The sequence below is a fragment of the Boleophthalmus pectinirostris genome, unplaced genomic scaffold, assembly GCF_026225935.1.
Source record: "Boleophthalmus pectinirostris isolate CB_2022bp ecotype Guang Dong unplaced genomic scaffold, ASM2622593v1 HiC_scaffold_13, whole genome shotgun sequence".
NCBI lineage: Eukaryota > Metazoa > Chordata > Actinopteri > Gobiiformes > Gobiidae > Boleophthalmus > Boleophthalmus pectinirostris.
This window is the reverse complement of record NW_026571036.1, coordinates 27,096,798-27,112,714: the sequence shown is the minus strand read 5'-3', so window position 1 is coordinate 27,112,714 and position 15,917 is coordinate 27,096,798. Positions and strand designations below refer to the sequence as shown.

Sequence of the window (15,917 nt, the reverse complement as noted above, 5' to 3'; positions counted from 1 at the left end):
GCGTTGGAGATGGTTCATGTTTAAATTTACACAAACGCCAGGTTTAAATCCTCGCCTCCTAACTTTGAGGCGGTGAATTACAGATCCACAAATCAAAAACGACAGCGACAAGGCAACAGGAGCAATATGCGAATCGACACAGAACTAAACTTTGCCCTTAAATTGGGCTTTAGGAGCACTGCAAAAAAACTTTGACGCTCCCAGAATCGTGTTGTCTGAGTCTGCACATTTTGGTCCAAAATTACCTAGTCTGGAATGTTTTACAGTACGACATTCAGCCTTTCTATCTTCACGGGGACCAAACCAGACCTAGTTACAGGTCAGATCTGTGGAGAGGTGACCCCGCTCACAGTCAGAATGTCTGTTTTTCTATGTATTTTTGAGCTATAAAACCACCTGTAATTGAATAAAAGTAAAGTAGAGCTGCTTAATGTCACACTGTGGAACATTCTAGGCAGAGCAATGACATCTCCATAGAAACAAGCATTTGACTGACCCCTAACCGGAAAAATTACACAATAAACCTTTAAATATCGTGTCTATTCCTTAGTATTAAAATTGAGTTTGAAATTTCAGACACTAGTCCAAGCTGTTCTGATTTTTTTTCTTTTTCATTTTTTTTTTTTCTACAGTTTCTATATTTCTACTAAAGGGTGAGATTGTACTGATATTCACAGCATTAACCCAAGTGTAACTGAGGACATGTCTGGAGCTTTAAGACAAGGTGTGAAACCGCAGCGATGAAAGGAGCGATGAAAATGACTGGAGAGAGACAGAGAAAGTGCGGAGCGGTTTAAAGAGCGGTGGAAAGAGTGGAGCTGGGGGAGTCCTGTGGTGTATTGTGGTGATTAGTGCTCGTGTGAAGAGCTGAGGTGTGAGTGACGTTCTAGTGTGTGAACGTCTCCAGAGGTGCTGCTAATTAAACATGTCTCGCTCCTCACTGTGGGTCTCCGCGGTGACAGGGAAGGGGGCGGGGCTTGGATTTTAAAGGGCCTATATCACACAAAACTGACTCTTGTGAGATTTAAGCCATGTTAGAATCCTGTTACCTCACCAAAAACAGACCTGGACTTGTGTTTTGTTTCATTCCCACATGTTTGAGTAATTCTTTATTATTAGTCTGACTACATCTCCAAAGCTCAAAATGCTCTGTTCCACCTTCTGATGTCATGAAGTGGTCGTTTTCAAGTTCAACAGCTACTTTCTACTTTTAGTTTAGTAGATTTGACAATTCCAGAGCTGAAATGATCCAAATGATTCTAGTGAAGGTGTGTGGAGTTTAAAAACACAGTGGAGTTCTTCTTGTATTATAGCAAAAAAAAAAACTGGAGGGTTAAAATGTCAGGGTAAAATATTTCAGAGTTGTTTTTAACACAAAAAGTGTTATTTTAACTATTTGGAAGGTAAATGGGGGTTGGAGTTGGGGTTATTTGCCAGAGTTGATATGGTGAATAGTGTTAATTCAACTTCCATGCATCCATCCATCCATCCATCCATTTTCGTCCGCTTATCCGGCCGGGTCGCGGGGAGCAGCCTAAGCAGGGACTCCCAACTTTCCTTCACCCCAGACACGTCCTCCCAGCTCCCCCTAATTCAACTTCCCTTAGTGTTAATTTGTCTCCTCCCACCCACCACTTCAAACTCCGGTGAGAGTAGACCAGTTTGAACCAGTTTTGTACATAAATTCATCTTAAATTTACTCAAAGTGTAAAAATAAAACACCTCTGAGGGTTGTTTAGTTAAAATCAGGATAACCCTACAAAGTGTTATTATCCGTTTACTCTCAAAACGTCTTAATTTCAGGGTTAAACAGGAACTTTGGTCCAGTGTTACTTCATTAACATTTCCAAAAATGTTAAATTAGCTCTAGAACAGATTGGACTCTTATAAACCCTGAGAAAATGTTCAAATGTATTCTGTCAGAGTCAATTTTAACAACTCCACTTTTTGCTGTGGATGACATCATAAGGTGGAACAGAGTGTTTTCAGTTTGAGAGAAGAACTCATGCCTAAATCTGTAGCGATTTCTGTGTTAAACATGTGTGAATGAAATAAAACACAACTCCAGGTCTGTTTTTGCGATGAGGAAACTACCTTTAAGGGGGCGGATCTTTGGGCTGGTTGTCATGGATACAGAATACAAACTTGTTCAATACTTTACGAAGATGTGAGTCTGGTCACCCCGAGTTCAGATGGGCGTGACTGACAGGTGGATTAGCCAATCAGGTAAACACACTTTGACAAAACTTTACAAAGACGAGTGGATCTGTAGCTGCATCCCATACTTCAGAGGGGGTGATTGACAGGTGGATTAACCAATCAGTGAGAGGCATGGTCCAATTGCTTTATTTTTGTGTTATTCATGAATCATTGTGACATGATTAATGATTCTGAAACTTAACTAATAACGGGACGAGACACAATTTTCATGAGACGAAACGCACCTCGAAATTGGGTCCACGAGAACGAGACAAGACGAAATTTTTACACCATTTGTAATATTTAAGTAGTGCAATCCATTTCACGATGTTTGCTGCTTCATTTATTTTATGTAAAACTTCAGTGATCATTGTAGTGCTGATTTATGCAACCAAAGCTTCTCAAATTGTATAACTCAGCAGCTTTAACTCTTTTTTAGTCCAAGCCAAAGGTAAATTCAGGAGGGAAAAATCTTAGAAGATCATTTTTCGAGATCTTGTCCCATCCCTACGAACTAACTAAGTATCTTCACATATTTTGTTTTTATTTTGCTTCTGTTTCTTCCTGTCCTTTCTTGGTTTCTCCTCCATGTTCCCACCACACTCACTGTCTTTCCGTGCTTTTGTCTTGCTCCCGGAAACTCTCGATTTAGATCAAATTGCTACTTGGTCTTTGTAAATAGCAGGTCCCAATGACACTGTGCTCCCTGGAACATTTAGTTCTTCTGTTCTCCATTGTACAGCTCTCACATTGTTCTTTAAAGGGTCTATATCACACAGAAGAGACTCTCGGTCGTCTCAGTACGGATCTGTTATATAAGCAGCTCTTAGGGTCAAAATGAGATCACTGTGTGCTATTGGCATCTAATTAGAAGGCATTTTTATCCTCTGTGAACCAGGAAGTAGCGCTATTAGCAACCAAGCTGTGAAAAGTGCTTATAAACTCTCTGTAGTGAATAATTATGTTTAAAAATTAGTACTTGTGTTTTTCAGATTGTTAAGATGTGAAGAAAAATCAGGTAGAGTCTTTAAATGATTCATATTACACTATTTTGACTTTTAATTCACACATGTTTAACACAAAACTCTCCATATTTCAGCTGAGTTCTTTTTTCAAACTGAAAACACTCTGTTCCACCTTGTGATGTCATGTGGTAATACAAGAAGTGCTCCACTGTTTTTAACTCCAAACACCTTCACTTCACTTCATTCGTTTAGATCATTTTAGCCCTGGAATTGTTAGTCTCTACTGAACTAAAGGTAAAAGGAGCTGTTCACTTGAAAACTACCACTTCATGACATCACAAGGTGGAGCAGAGCATTTTTACCTTCGGAGCTGTACACACACTAATAACACGGGATTACTGAAACATGTGTGAATGAAACAAAACACAACTCCAGGTTTGTTTTTGAGGAGGAAATAACATTGTAACACTCTGTTCCACCTTGTGATGTCATGTGGTAATATAGGAAGTGCTCCACTGTGTTTTTAAATTTCATACACCTTCATTAGAATCATTTAGAGCCGGGATGTCCAAACTTTTTTAATCAAGGGGAACATCTCTAAACACAGATGAAGCAGAGGGCTGATCGAGGGCCGCAGACTGGTGCTCAATACAGTCAATAATTGAAATATGTGCAGGTTTAACACGTTAGGACCTTTTAGTCATGCTAAGCTTCTTAAAACCACACACTAAATATTAAAGATTCACTTTATCAATGTAGATTTTGAAAAAGACTTGCAGTAAAAGTAATTTTTTAATTGATACAAGGTAATTTGGGCCAATTCTCATGGAAAGCCTGAGGGCCAAGAAAAATTTGTCTGAGGGCTGCATTTGGCCCACGGGCCATAGTTTGGACATGCCTGATTTAGAGCTTCAGGATTGGATTTCAGTCCTGGAAAAGCCAGAACTAAAGGTAAAAGCAGCTGTTAACTTGAAAACTTCCACTTCATGACATCACAAGGTGGAACAGAGCATTTTGAGCACTGGAGATGTAGACAGACTACCATATTTTCTGCTCTCTGGATTATAAGGCGCACTGTCATTGAATAGTCTATTTTTTTACTTTTTTCACAAATAAACTGCACTGGACTATACGGCGCTTTAAATGAAACACAACAGTGTGATGGGTGAGTGGTTTTGTTTGTTTGTTGCGTTCACGGTGACTCTGGGCTTTGTTCAGTTGTGGCGTGTAGGGAGGGTGCTGTCTGGGACCAACGGATTGTCGGCGTGTTCGCAGTGACTCAGTTGTTCAGTTGTGTCTAGAAGTGGCACATTGCACTCGCTTTTTCGGTTCGTTCCTCCGTTCCGTTCCTCGTCGGTGTGGAGTGATGAGTGTGTCTGTGGGTGTGTTTCGCTGTGCGGTCGCTGTCTGCTCCGTGTGTGTTTGTGTGTTCTGTGGATGGTGCGGCTTTGTAGTTTACTGAAGTCGTGCTGGGACACCCGAGTGGATTCGTGTATAGGGCGCTTTGGATTGTGCGGCGCGCAATCGTTTTTTGATGGAGTTGGAGGCTTAAGAGCACATCCTATAGTGCGGAAAATACAGTAATAATAAAGGATTACTCAAACATGTGAATGAAACAAAACATAACTAAAGGGACGTTCTTGTGGCTGTTCTAAAGTCTAGGCTTCAGATGAAGGTGATGGAATCTTTTCAGTCCGGGCACCTCGGCTTTGGAACGACCTGAGTGAGGAGATAAGATTCGCACAATTACTATCATCTTTTAAATCACTTCTTAAAACAAATGTTTATCAGTCAGCTTTCCATTAGCTGGTTTTATTCTATTTCGTTTTATTTATTTATTATAATTAACTGGATTGTTTGCATCATTGTCTGTTTTTGGATGCTTTCTGTAAGTGCATTATAATGAAAGATTTATTATTAGTAGTATTATTATTAGGTGTGTAACAATATCCTAGTCTCATGATACGATATTGTCACGGTATGAGCCTCACGATACGATATTTATTGGGATTTCGTGGGAAAGCTCATGATATGGTGGCGAGGCTCACGATTAGGGATGTAACGATATCCAAATCACTCTGTACGATATTTTCACGATATACATCTCACAGTACGATATTTACTGTGATATTTTTTATTCTTATATGCTACTTTTTCCTCTTAAAATGCCTTAAAAAAAACTTAATCCAAAGAACTAAGACTTAAAAGTGTTTAGAACTGTTATTTCTTCATGTAATATGCACTGAAATGGAGCAAAGGATCATGGTCTATGTAGTTCCCTTTTTCTTTTTTTTAGCATTCACTGCACCATAACTCTTCATTTAAGCAAAGAGACTTATAATTGGATATATTGTGATGGTCCACGATATCATTGTGAGAATCTCATGATATTTGGGTTATTGTTACATCCCTTATTATTATGATTATGATTACAGATATGTTTTTGAGGTAACAGTATTCGAACATGGTTTACAGCTCACCAGAGTGCGTTCAGAGTGATGAAGGACCTTTAAATCCCACATGAAACCCTCCACACTCTCCATCTGTTCTCTCCTGCGCTCCCTACACTTGGATATTTGTATTTTCATTATATTTCTGCAAATCTCTGTTCGTGTCACCAGCTGTAATGCAATAGTGACTTATCGGGGCTTGGGTAACAGTTTTACACATCTGCCGGGCACCCACCGATTTCACTCTGAAACCCAATAAAATGTGGTGATTTATGGACTCTGCTTTTTCACCTGTTCAACATCCATTTTCCTCTCAAAGTGATCGTAAGAGCGGAGCGTGGGCACTGGGGTGGACCCGGGTTTGTGTGTATATACTGTATATATATATATGTACGCACGCAAGGAAAGGCTCTACTAAACAAAACGCTGCAGTTCTAGAGAAAGACGTAGATTCTTGGCAGGTTAAAGAGCTCATGTTACTCTGTTCTGATCTGTTCTAATTAGGGATGGATTAAGAATTTCATCGATTATGTTCATTTTTAATCGACAAACTGAATGTAGGTTTCTGTGCGTAGCGTAGGGTGACCAAACGTCCGTGTCCGGGGACAAACGGGTTCGTACATGCGTCTCTCAGGAGCGAGACACAAACAGTCGGTCAGTCTGCAAATGAGTATTTAACGATGACTTGGACAAGAAATTCCTCACTTTCTGTTCCGGTCGGGACAAGTGGGAGGCCATGTGCACAAAGCAGACACATATGTTTCGGTGTCCAGTGGGAAAAAGCTCATCAGGACACCGAAAACATGAAAAAGCTTTGCCAGGTGAGAGTAACGCAATGTCAATGATGAGTCCCCACCTCTCACCCCCCGTACGGTGTCCTGGTTTTGACAAACGCAAATATGGTCACACTAACCTGTATTCCACTGAATCATGTCTTTTAATCCGACAGAAGTTGACTGTGCACAAGAGCTGTTTTTTTTTTTTTTTTCGCTTAGTTTATGCAAATGAGCCATGCAGTTTTAAGTTTTGTTTCTGTGACACTTGCTGCATTAAACACATTATAATGTCAAACGGGCTGATGTGGCTCTAGAGTCGTTACGGTTTATATGTCGTAAAGTTGAATTTAATTATGTAGATTAGTAGTGCAGATAGTAATAATAATTGTAAGATTATGGATGTAATTTGGCCTCTTACTAGCCCAGGAAAGCCGTAGCACCCGAGGGGTCAACAAAAAAACAAAGAAAAGAAACTAAGTTCTTCACCTTTTTTTTAATTGGCCACACCATGAGTAGATCTGACAGCATGTCCCCATGACAGACAACAGGCAACCACCTGGCCTAAACCACTAAGCCCCAGACAGGTAAATTTGAACTTTTAAAAATGACTAAATATATGATTATACTATTTACAACTATTTACATTTCATAAACTAATTTTGCACATTGTATCGTTAGAATTATCAGCCTTTAAATATTATTTCATGTATAGATAGATAGTTTCTGCAATTAAACCTCCCCTCCCCCAGCAGCACTTGGCAGAGTCCAAATCAGGGCGATGGGATGCACCCGGCCTGCACTGATAAGGACACGCCTCCAAATCAGTGCCTCCACCAATCACCTCAAAGGAAAGGAAAAGAGGAGTGAAACAGGGAAAATGAACATGGCATCAGATGAATATAACTGAAAACATGAAGGTGCACACCTGATGAGTGAGGGTGTGGCCTATAGCTCCCTCACAATAATGATGATCATTTTAATATAAAAAGTTAATGATTAATCGATAATCGGTCGTTAATTCTCCCGACGATCGATTAAGTAAATTTAATCGAATGCCCATCCCTAGTTCTAATGTCGTTTCCTCATCACAAACAGACCTGGAGTTGTGTTTCGTTTTATTCGCACATGTTTAACACACAAACCCTGCACTGTCACGAGAATCATTTGAGTCATTTCAGCGTGTGTGTGTGTGTGTGTGTGTGTGTGTGTGTGTGTGTGAATGGGTGAATGGTTCCTTGATGTAAAAAGCTTTGAGTGCCTTGAAAGTGGAAAAGCGTTCTATAATTGTGATCATTTACCATTTCATTTTGTAAAAGCTGATATTTTTAAGGGAAAAAAGGAGATTGGATCATGTTTCTTATACGTTTTGTTTGACGAGAAGCACAAAAAAGCAAATTGCCGGGACAGACGATATTATCTAATCGAGACGTTGTTGGAGTAAAACCACACAGAAACAACTGCTTATGAATATTCTATCCAATTTTAATGAATCCGCTTGATTTCTATAGCACATTTTATAAAGTACAGTACAGTAGATCATAAATAAAACAATAAATAATCATAAAAATAAGGAATAAAATCTAATTAAAATACAATGAAATAAAAGACACAAAGGACCACACAACTCACGCGGTGTTAAGAGCCAGAGAGAAAAAAGTGGGTTTTAAGACCAGACTTAAAACATTCCACTAGGGGGGCCTGTTCAGACGTGGGGGGGCAGAACGTTCCAGAGCTTTGGGTTGTTCATAGGAAAGGTCCCGTCCTCTCTGGTGTTAAGTCTCGTCTTAGGCTACGTTTATATGATGTCGGTCTGAACAGAAGACGTAAAAGTGGCACAGCGTCTTCACTTTTTATTTCACGTTTAGACAAGTGTTTTCAGGAGGAAATGTGTGTGCATACGGTGACGCAAAAGTGTGTGGAATTGGATTGTGTATACATGTCAGGTTTGTATGTGATGTAAACAGTGTTGGGGAGTAACAGATTACATGTACCGGAGTTACGTAATCAGAGTACAAATTATGAGTAACTGTATTCAGTTACAGTTACTGTTTCAGTGAGTGGTAATTGGATTACAGTTACTTTGTTGAAATAAATGGATTACATGGTGGTATTTTCCTGTTTTTACATTTTGGGCTGAACCAGGACTAAACCAGAACTAAAACCAGGACTAAACCAGAACTAAAACCAGAACTAAACCAGGTCTAAAACAGGATTTAACAGGACTAAATCATGCTGCGTGGACGTGTGTCCTCTTCTTCTATCAATAACATTTTTAATATGGTTAAGTAAAGTCTGGGATTTTTATTTTCTTTTATCAGACAAAACTTCTTGCTTCTCTACAGCAAATCAAGTAATCCAAAGTATTCAGGTTACATTACTCACCTAAAGTAATTTAATGGATTACGTTACAAACTGCACTTTGGGGTGTGTAATCTGTAATCTGTAGGGGAAAACATTTTAAAAGTAACCTTCCCAACACTGGATGTAAACATGTACAGGACGTGAGCAGATCTGACCAGAGTTTTGCTTCTTGGGCAGTGTAGACAGAAACACTACAGTGGAGTGTATTCAACTTTTCCACTCTGGAGGCTGGTTTCAGATTTTTGTGTTTTTAAGCCCCAAATACACCATCACCGTCTAAACGAAAGGCACTTCTGATCAAATATTTTGTTGTTTTTACCCACAAGCGTTCTCATGTAAACAGACCCTAAAGCCCCATGAGCTGGAGCTTTCTGGAGATGGTACATCACCTGCATGATTCCATCGACGTAACATTTAAAACCAGAGTGGCCACGTTTAGATTATGTTTTTAAATTAAATAGTTCTGAATTAAAATATTCTGCTACATGGAAATAATAATTCTGAATTGAGGTTTACATGGAAAACACGTTAAATCGTCTTTATTTAATTCCGCTCAGCGTCTGGGGGTGGGGAAGGTTCTGATTGGACAGAGACACCAACGTATTTACATCGACCGGAAGAAAACACACACTTCAGCTGCTACCGGCTTTTCTGTCATCTCAGTTTGTCATTACTCCACGGACACAAACACGATCTAAACCTTTTCCGCGGTGGTTCTGATGATAATTGCGCAGCAGCTGGAGAATTCTCTCATCACGCTTTACGTCTGTCGGCTGAGGAGGAGAAGGGAAGAGTGTCGGAGAAGGAGGAAGAAGACAAACTGAGTGTGAGGCTGTTCTACCTCAGCCCACTCCCACATCCCGCTCACAAATCCAAAGAGACGTGGATGGAAAGTCCGAAGACAGGACTGGTGGAGCCGGATCGTCCGGATCGTGTCAGAAGGACGACACAACGAACATGAACTGAACCACCGGGATTATTTTTAACAAGAATGAACATTTACATCATCCAGGAAGAAATGAATTCGGCTTTGAAATCAGAATAAACCACAGACTTACTTCGAAATTAAGTTTAATTCCAAACAATCATTTTCATTAGGAATTAAGTGTTTACATGCTCTTTTCTTTTTTAAAAGCGGAATTAATTTTTATTCAGAATTAAAGCTCTCACGTAAACATGGAAAGTTTGGAACATTCTGCATGGAGATAGATCAGTTTTATGTCATACTGTGGAACATTATAGTCAAAAGAACTGCATTTCCATGGAAACAAACAGTCTATTTTTGTTCTGGCTAAAAAGTGTAATATAATGTACAGTAAAAGCTGCGCCAAATCTATCAAATCCAATGTTCAAATCTAAAAATGTTTTGTACAGAATGTTCTTTGGAGTCTTTGTGAACTCTGCTATTTTTAACTGAATCTATTTAAATCAGCAGCAATTTCATCTCAAATTAAAATAGTTGTAAAAGTTGTGACTTTTGTAGTTTTATATTGTGGGTATTTTCTTCAACTTTTCAATTATTATTAATTTTTTTTTTATGACTCGCTGGTTCTTCTCTCACACATCGTCACTAGATGTAGTTTTAGTTTGATGCAGATGTTTCATTCTACAAACAAATGAAGCAGCAAAAGTCTGAAACTGAAACCTCAAAGTCCAGATTTTCTTATTTCCAGTTCAAAACACAAATCCAAACTAATCACTTTTTATGTTACAAATACAAATGTTCTGATAAACACGTTTCAACTGAATGACAAATGTTTTAAGGTTGTTTATCTGTATCTTTTTATTCTTCCTCTCTCCCTCTCTCTCTTTCTGCCACCGTCTCATCTTCTCTCTTCTTTCTCTGTTCTCTTTCTTTGTGTACTTCCCTCTCTCCCTCTTTTCTCCACGTATCTCCTTTCACTCTCTCTCTCTCTCTCTCCTTCTCTTGTTCTCTCTCCCCCGTTCTCTCGCTCTTCATCTCCTTCCACCTTCTCCCTATCTCTCTTTCTCCATCCCTCTCTCCTTCTCCCTATTCCCTTCTCCCTATTCTCTCCATCTTACTCTCTCTCTTTCTCGTTTATCTCTCTTTCTTTCTCTCTCTCTCCTTTACCACCTCTCTTTCTCTCTCTCTTTCGTTCTCTCTCTCTTTCTCTCCTTTACCACCTCTTTTCTCTCTCTCTCCTTTACCACCTCTTTTCTCTCTCTCTCCTTTACCACCTCTCTTTTCTCTCTCTCTTTCGTTCTTTCTCTCTTTCTCCTTTACCACCTCTTTTCTCTCTCTTTCGTTCTCTCCTTTACCACCTCTCTTCTCTCTCACCCTCTCCTCCTCTCTCCCTATTCTTTCCCTCTTCTCTCTCTCTCTTTCTCTCCTGCTCCCTTCTCCCATTCTCTTTTACTCTTTCCCCTCTACCACTCCCACTACTTCCCCCTCTCTTCTTCTTTTTCTCCTTTGTCCACCTTCTCATTCTCTTCCTCTCCCCCTCTCCCTTTTCCTCTCCTACTCCCTTCTCCCTATCTCTCGCTTCCTTTCCTTCACTCTCTTTGTTTTCTCCACTCACTGTCCTCCTTTATCTCTTTCACATTCTCTCTCTCCCCTCTCACCTCTCTCACCTCTCCCTCCTCTCCTCCTTCTCTCTCTCTCTCTTCCAGATAACAAGTACGCCCCGGCTGTGAGTCTGAACGGTTTTATTTTCATCCTGGGGGGGGCGTACGCCAGAGCCACCACCATCTACGACCCGGACAAAGGCAACATCAAGGCGGGCCCCAACATGAACCACTCCCGACAGTTCTGCAGGTACCGCATTAGAGCTTTAAATCCTCCCCTAAACACTCGCGCACATGTGCAGGGGGCCGTGACATTTCACAAATATATGTAAAACCCGGGGCTTATGGGTAATCTGTCAGTCTGTCATAACAATGGTGAAAGCTGCGACCTGCGGCTCCGGCGTCACTGTGCGAATTCACCGGATTTTGTGGATTAATTGTTCCATATTTTTGCTTTGTTCAGGGTTTTTAAATACTTTGAGCAGTTTATTTTGTTATTGCAGAGTAGTTCTAATTTAAATATGCACCGTGTAACTTTTCTGGTGGAGGATCAGTCAGAATGTTTGTTTTTCTAGGGATTTTGGAGCTATAAAACCACCTGTATTTGAATAAATGTAAAGTAGAGCTGTTTAATGTCACACTGTGGAACATTCCAGGCAGAGAAATGATGTATCCATAGAAACAAGCAGGTGACGGACCCCCAACCAAAAAGTGACACAGTGTAATGTGTGTAATGTGTGTAAATAATGTGTAGGTGTGGAAAATGTCTTCAGATGTTTATGTGTTTGTCTCCCTCTGCTGGTCACAGAGCAGAATGCAGCATGTTTAAATGTGGATTAGCAGTAAAGATACTTACAGTAGTAGAACCACAAAAATACTCAAAAATTCACAAAGAATAATAAATTAGTAAGTGCTTTATGTGAAGTTGTGTAAAGTAAAGTAAAGTAAAGTAAAGATACCTAAAATGCATACTTAAAGGTGCGTTTTGTAATTTTTCTAGTGGAGGGTCTGCCAAATGCTTTTTTTCCATGGAGACAGAGCTGTTTAATGTCACACTGTGGAACATTCCAGGCAGAGCAATGATATCTCCATAGCAACAAGCAGGTGACACACAATTAACTGAAAATTTGTGCTGAGTTTTGTTCAACAGAAACAAATGAAACATTTTTCTAGCAGCTCAAACTACTGCATGAACGTGTTAAAATAAACCCTCAGCCTTTTAAGCATTTCTCAAACTATAATAAAAATACTTTTACTTTTCAGTCCTGCTCAAAAATGTAGTGCAGTAGAAACATGGATCTCTAATAAAAACTGGATAAGCCCCTCCCCCTCTGTCCCTGCTCCAGAGAGACTAGTGGCCGCTCCAGGTTCTGCAGCTCCAGGAGTTCAGGCCCAGGAAGAATTCTCCCATAGAAGCACAATGTATTTTTTGTGAATTCACACTGCCCGAGTTCAGACAGATCATCCACAACTTTCACAAAGGTCGGATTTTGTAGAGATTCTTTTCTATTTTCCCAATATAAACATCTTCGGTTCAGCTTCATATTATATAAAGGGCCGTTCAGACCAGAGCATCTACGCGTCCAGTTTATATACAAAGTCTATGTGGACGCGCGTCTAGGGCGTGTTCAGGCGTCAGCGTAAATCTGGCGTCCAAATAGAGGCACCTAGGGCGTTTTTTGACGCTCTGGTCTGAACGGGCCTTTAGAGTTGTATGAGCAGAAAGTCCAGATCCCTGCTCTCAAATGTAGCGAAGTAAAAGTAAAAAGTACCCACTGTAAAATGTACTTAAACTGCACTATGTAACTTTTTAGGTGGGGGTCCATCACCTGCTTGTTTCTATGGAGATGTCATTGCTCTGAAATGTTCCACAGTGTGACATTAAACAGCTCTACTTTACATTTATTCAATTACAGGTGGTTTTAGAGCTCAAAAATACCAAGAAAAACAGACATTCTGACTGTGAGCGGGGTCGCCTCTCCACAGATCTGACCTGTAACTTGCTCTAGTTTGGTCTCTATGAAGATAAAAGGTTTAATGCCATACTGTGGAACATTCCAGACAAAACAATAACACAATGCACCTTTAATTAAGTAAAGTACAGATACTTTAAATGCTTTCTGAATACAGTACTTTACTATGTTTACTTTATTACTTTCCACAAGTGCTTCAAACGATTCCTCGGGCGATTCCCACTTGTTGTACGCTCCCTGTTCTTTCTTCTTAAATTTATTTTACTTATTACTTATTCTGCTTCGCTCGTAGCCGTTTACTCGCATTTTTCAGTCAAATTAAAATAATCGTAACCTGATTTCCCTAATAATGTCCGTAATAATCCTGCGTTCAAACGATAAAAAAAACAAAACAACTGGCCCCATTTATCCACTCCTCTTTTCTTAATGATCTTATTTAGCCGCTGCCCCTGCATTAAAACTCGCCATTAGAGTCCAAGTGCATGCTGGGAGATTGTAAAAAGCAGGGGCCACAGGTGCACTAGTGTGACCATATATGGGCGTAATGGGCTGATAAATGGTGATTATGTCGACTTAAGAGCAATGGGATCACTTCCTGCTCTAAATAAACCATCTCTGCTCCCCGTGTTGCTTCTTCGGCTGCTCGGAGAAGAAAGAGGAAGAGAAATAGAAGACGTGTGCAGGGAAAATACATCGGGGACGCAATTACAGACAGCGCTCCTATACGCAGACCTGGCGTGTATAAATCATGTTGCCGTGGTTATTGATAAGAGCACAGAAGCCCGCGCCCGCCAGCTGTTCTCTGTGGCATTTCACTACAGAGGGTGAGGCGGTGCGTAATAGAGGTCTGCTCACTATGTGTATTTACTAAAGCTGCATTGCGGAACATTTTGAGAGGAGGGTCTGCATCTGCTTGTCTACGTGGAAACATTTATTGCATTGTCTACCATGTTCCACAGTATAGATTACCGTATTTTCTACACTATAAGGCACACTAAATTAAATGGTCTATTTTCGATCTTTTTTCACAAATAAACCGCACTGGACTTTAAAAGGAAACACAACAGTTGAATGGGTGAGTGGTTTTGTTTGTTTGTGGCGTTCACGGTGACTGTGTAGGGAGGGTGCTGTCTGGGACCGCTGGATTGTCGGTGTGTTCGCAGTGACTCATTCAGTTGTGTCTAGAAGCGGCACATTGCGCTCGCTTTTTCGGTTCGTTCCTCCGTTCCGTTCCTCGTCGGCGTGGAGTGATGAGTGTGTCTGCGGGTGTTTTTGGCTGTGCGGTCGCTGTCTGCTCCGTGTGTGTTTGTAGTTTACTGAAGTCGTGCTGGGACACCCGGGTGGATTCGTGTATGGGGCGCTCTGGATTGTGGCGCGCAGTCGTTTTTTTGATGGGGTTAGAGGCTTATGAGTGCGTACCCTATAGTGCAGAAAATACGATAAACCTATTTATCATGAGGGAGACAAGCAGGTTACAGCACTACGTTACATTACAGGTCAGATCTGTGGAGAGGCGACCCTATTCACTGAAGGAATTATTGTATTTTTGAGCAACAGAAACGCCTGTAATAAATAAATGCACCTCCAAGCGCTTTACAACACCACCACTCACACATTTACACACACACTCACACACACACTAGTGCACCAGAGTCCTGCGCCGGGTCAGGTATGGGCAAATAGTTGCTGAAATGAACGTTCTAGAATTTTACGGGCGGGTAGTGATTACACACGGGTGGGTCAGGTGAATCAAATGAACAAGGAATGGGAGAAAAATACTTCACACACGTCTAGGACATCTATTACCCTGCCCGGGTTTTTACTGGAACTATGGACCAGGCTGAGAGAGACTTCACTGTTTTTATTACATAAAACCATCAGCGGAGGTGATCGGGTTGGCGGCTCTGCTCTTGGTTTAGTCCTGGCTTAGACCTGGTCCAGTCCTGGTGTAGTCCTGGTGATCGTCTCTGCGGTTGCGACGTGTATATTTATAATTCGCTAATGACACGGCGCTGGTTCAGTCCTGGTTCAGTCCTGGACTACTGGCCTGTTGGACTAACGGGCTGACCCTGATTTATCACGGGCATGGGTGAGTAATGGGTGGAATGTTAACGGGTCTGGGCGGGTGCAGATTATAACTTTGATATAATCATGAGTGTGGGCGGGTGCGGGTCTCCAAAAATGGACCTGTGCAGGACTCTGTGGTGTACGCAGACACTGGAGGTGAGGCAGGTTAAGTGTCTTGTCCAAAGGCACAATGACAGCATTCATCTGTAGAAGTTAGAATCACATTTGTGGACCGCTCAACCAGTGATGTTTTACGTCTAGAGCGGGATTCGAACAACCAACCTTCAGATCAGTGAACGAACACTCCACCAACAGGCTCTATTCACACTTACGTCACAAACCAGGATGATGTTTCCAAACATCTTCTTCGTCTGTAACGTGACGTGAATTGAGCCTGTAGAGCTACTGCCGGCCACATAATGTAGTTATTTTGTCTAGAATGTTCCACAGTATGACTTTAAAGGTCCTATACGACAAAATATGAACTCTTATAAACTTCAAGTCATGTTATAATGTTATTACCTCACCAAAAACAGACCTGGAGTTGTGTTTTGTTTCATTCACACATGTTTGAGTAACTCTTTAGTATTAGTCAGTCTA

The 15,917-nt window shown here is 40.8% G+C and overlaps 1 protein-coding gene across 1 annotated transcript in view; it reads left to right on the top strand.

Moving 5' to 3' along the window:
- The window catches only part of LOC110154500 (kelch-like protein 29), a 798,906-nt gene that overhangs the window by 779,874 nt on the left and 3,115 nt on the right, over positions 1-15,917 (top strand). The window contains exon 17 of the mRNA XM_055149662.1: positions 11,383-11,527. Coding sequence (XP_055005637.1) covers positions 11,383-11,527 — 145 coding nt within the window. The remainder of the gene's footprint in view (positions 1-11,382; positions 11,528-15,917) is intronic.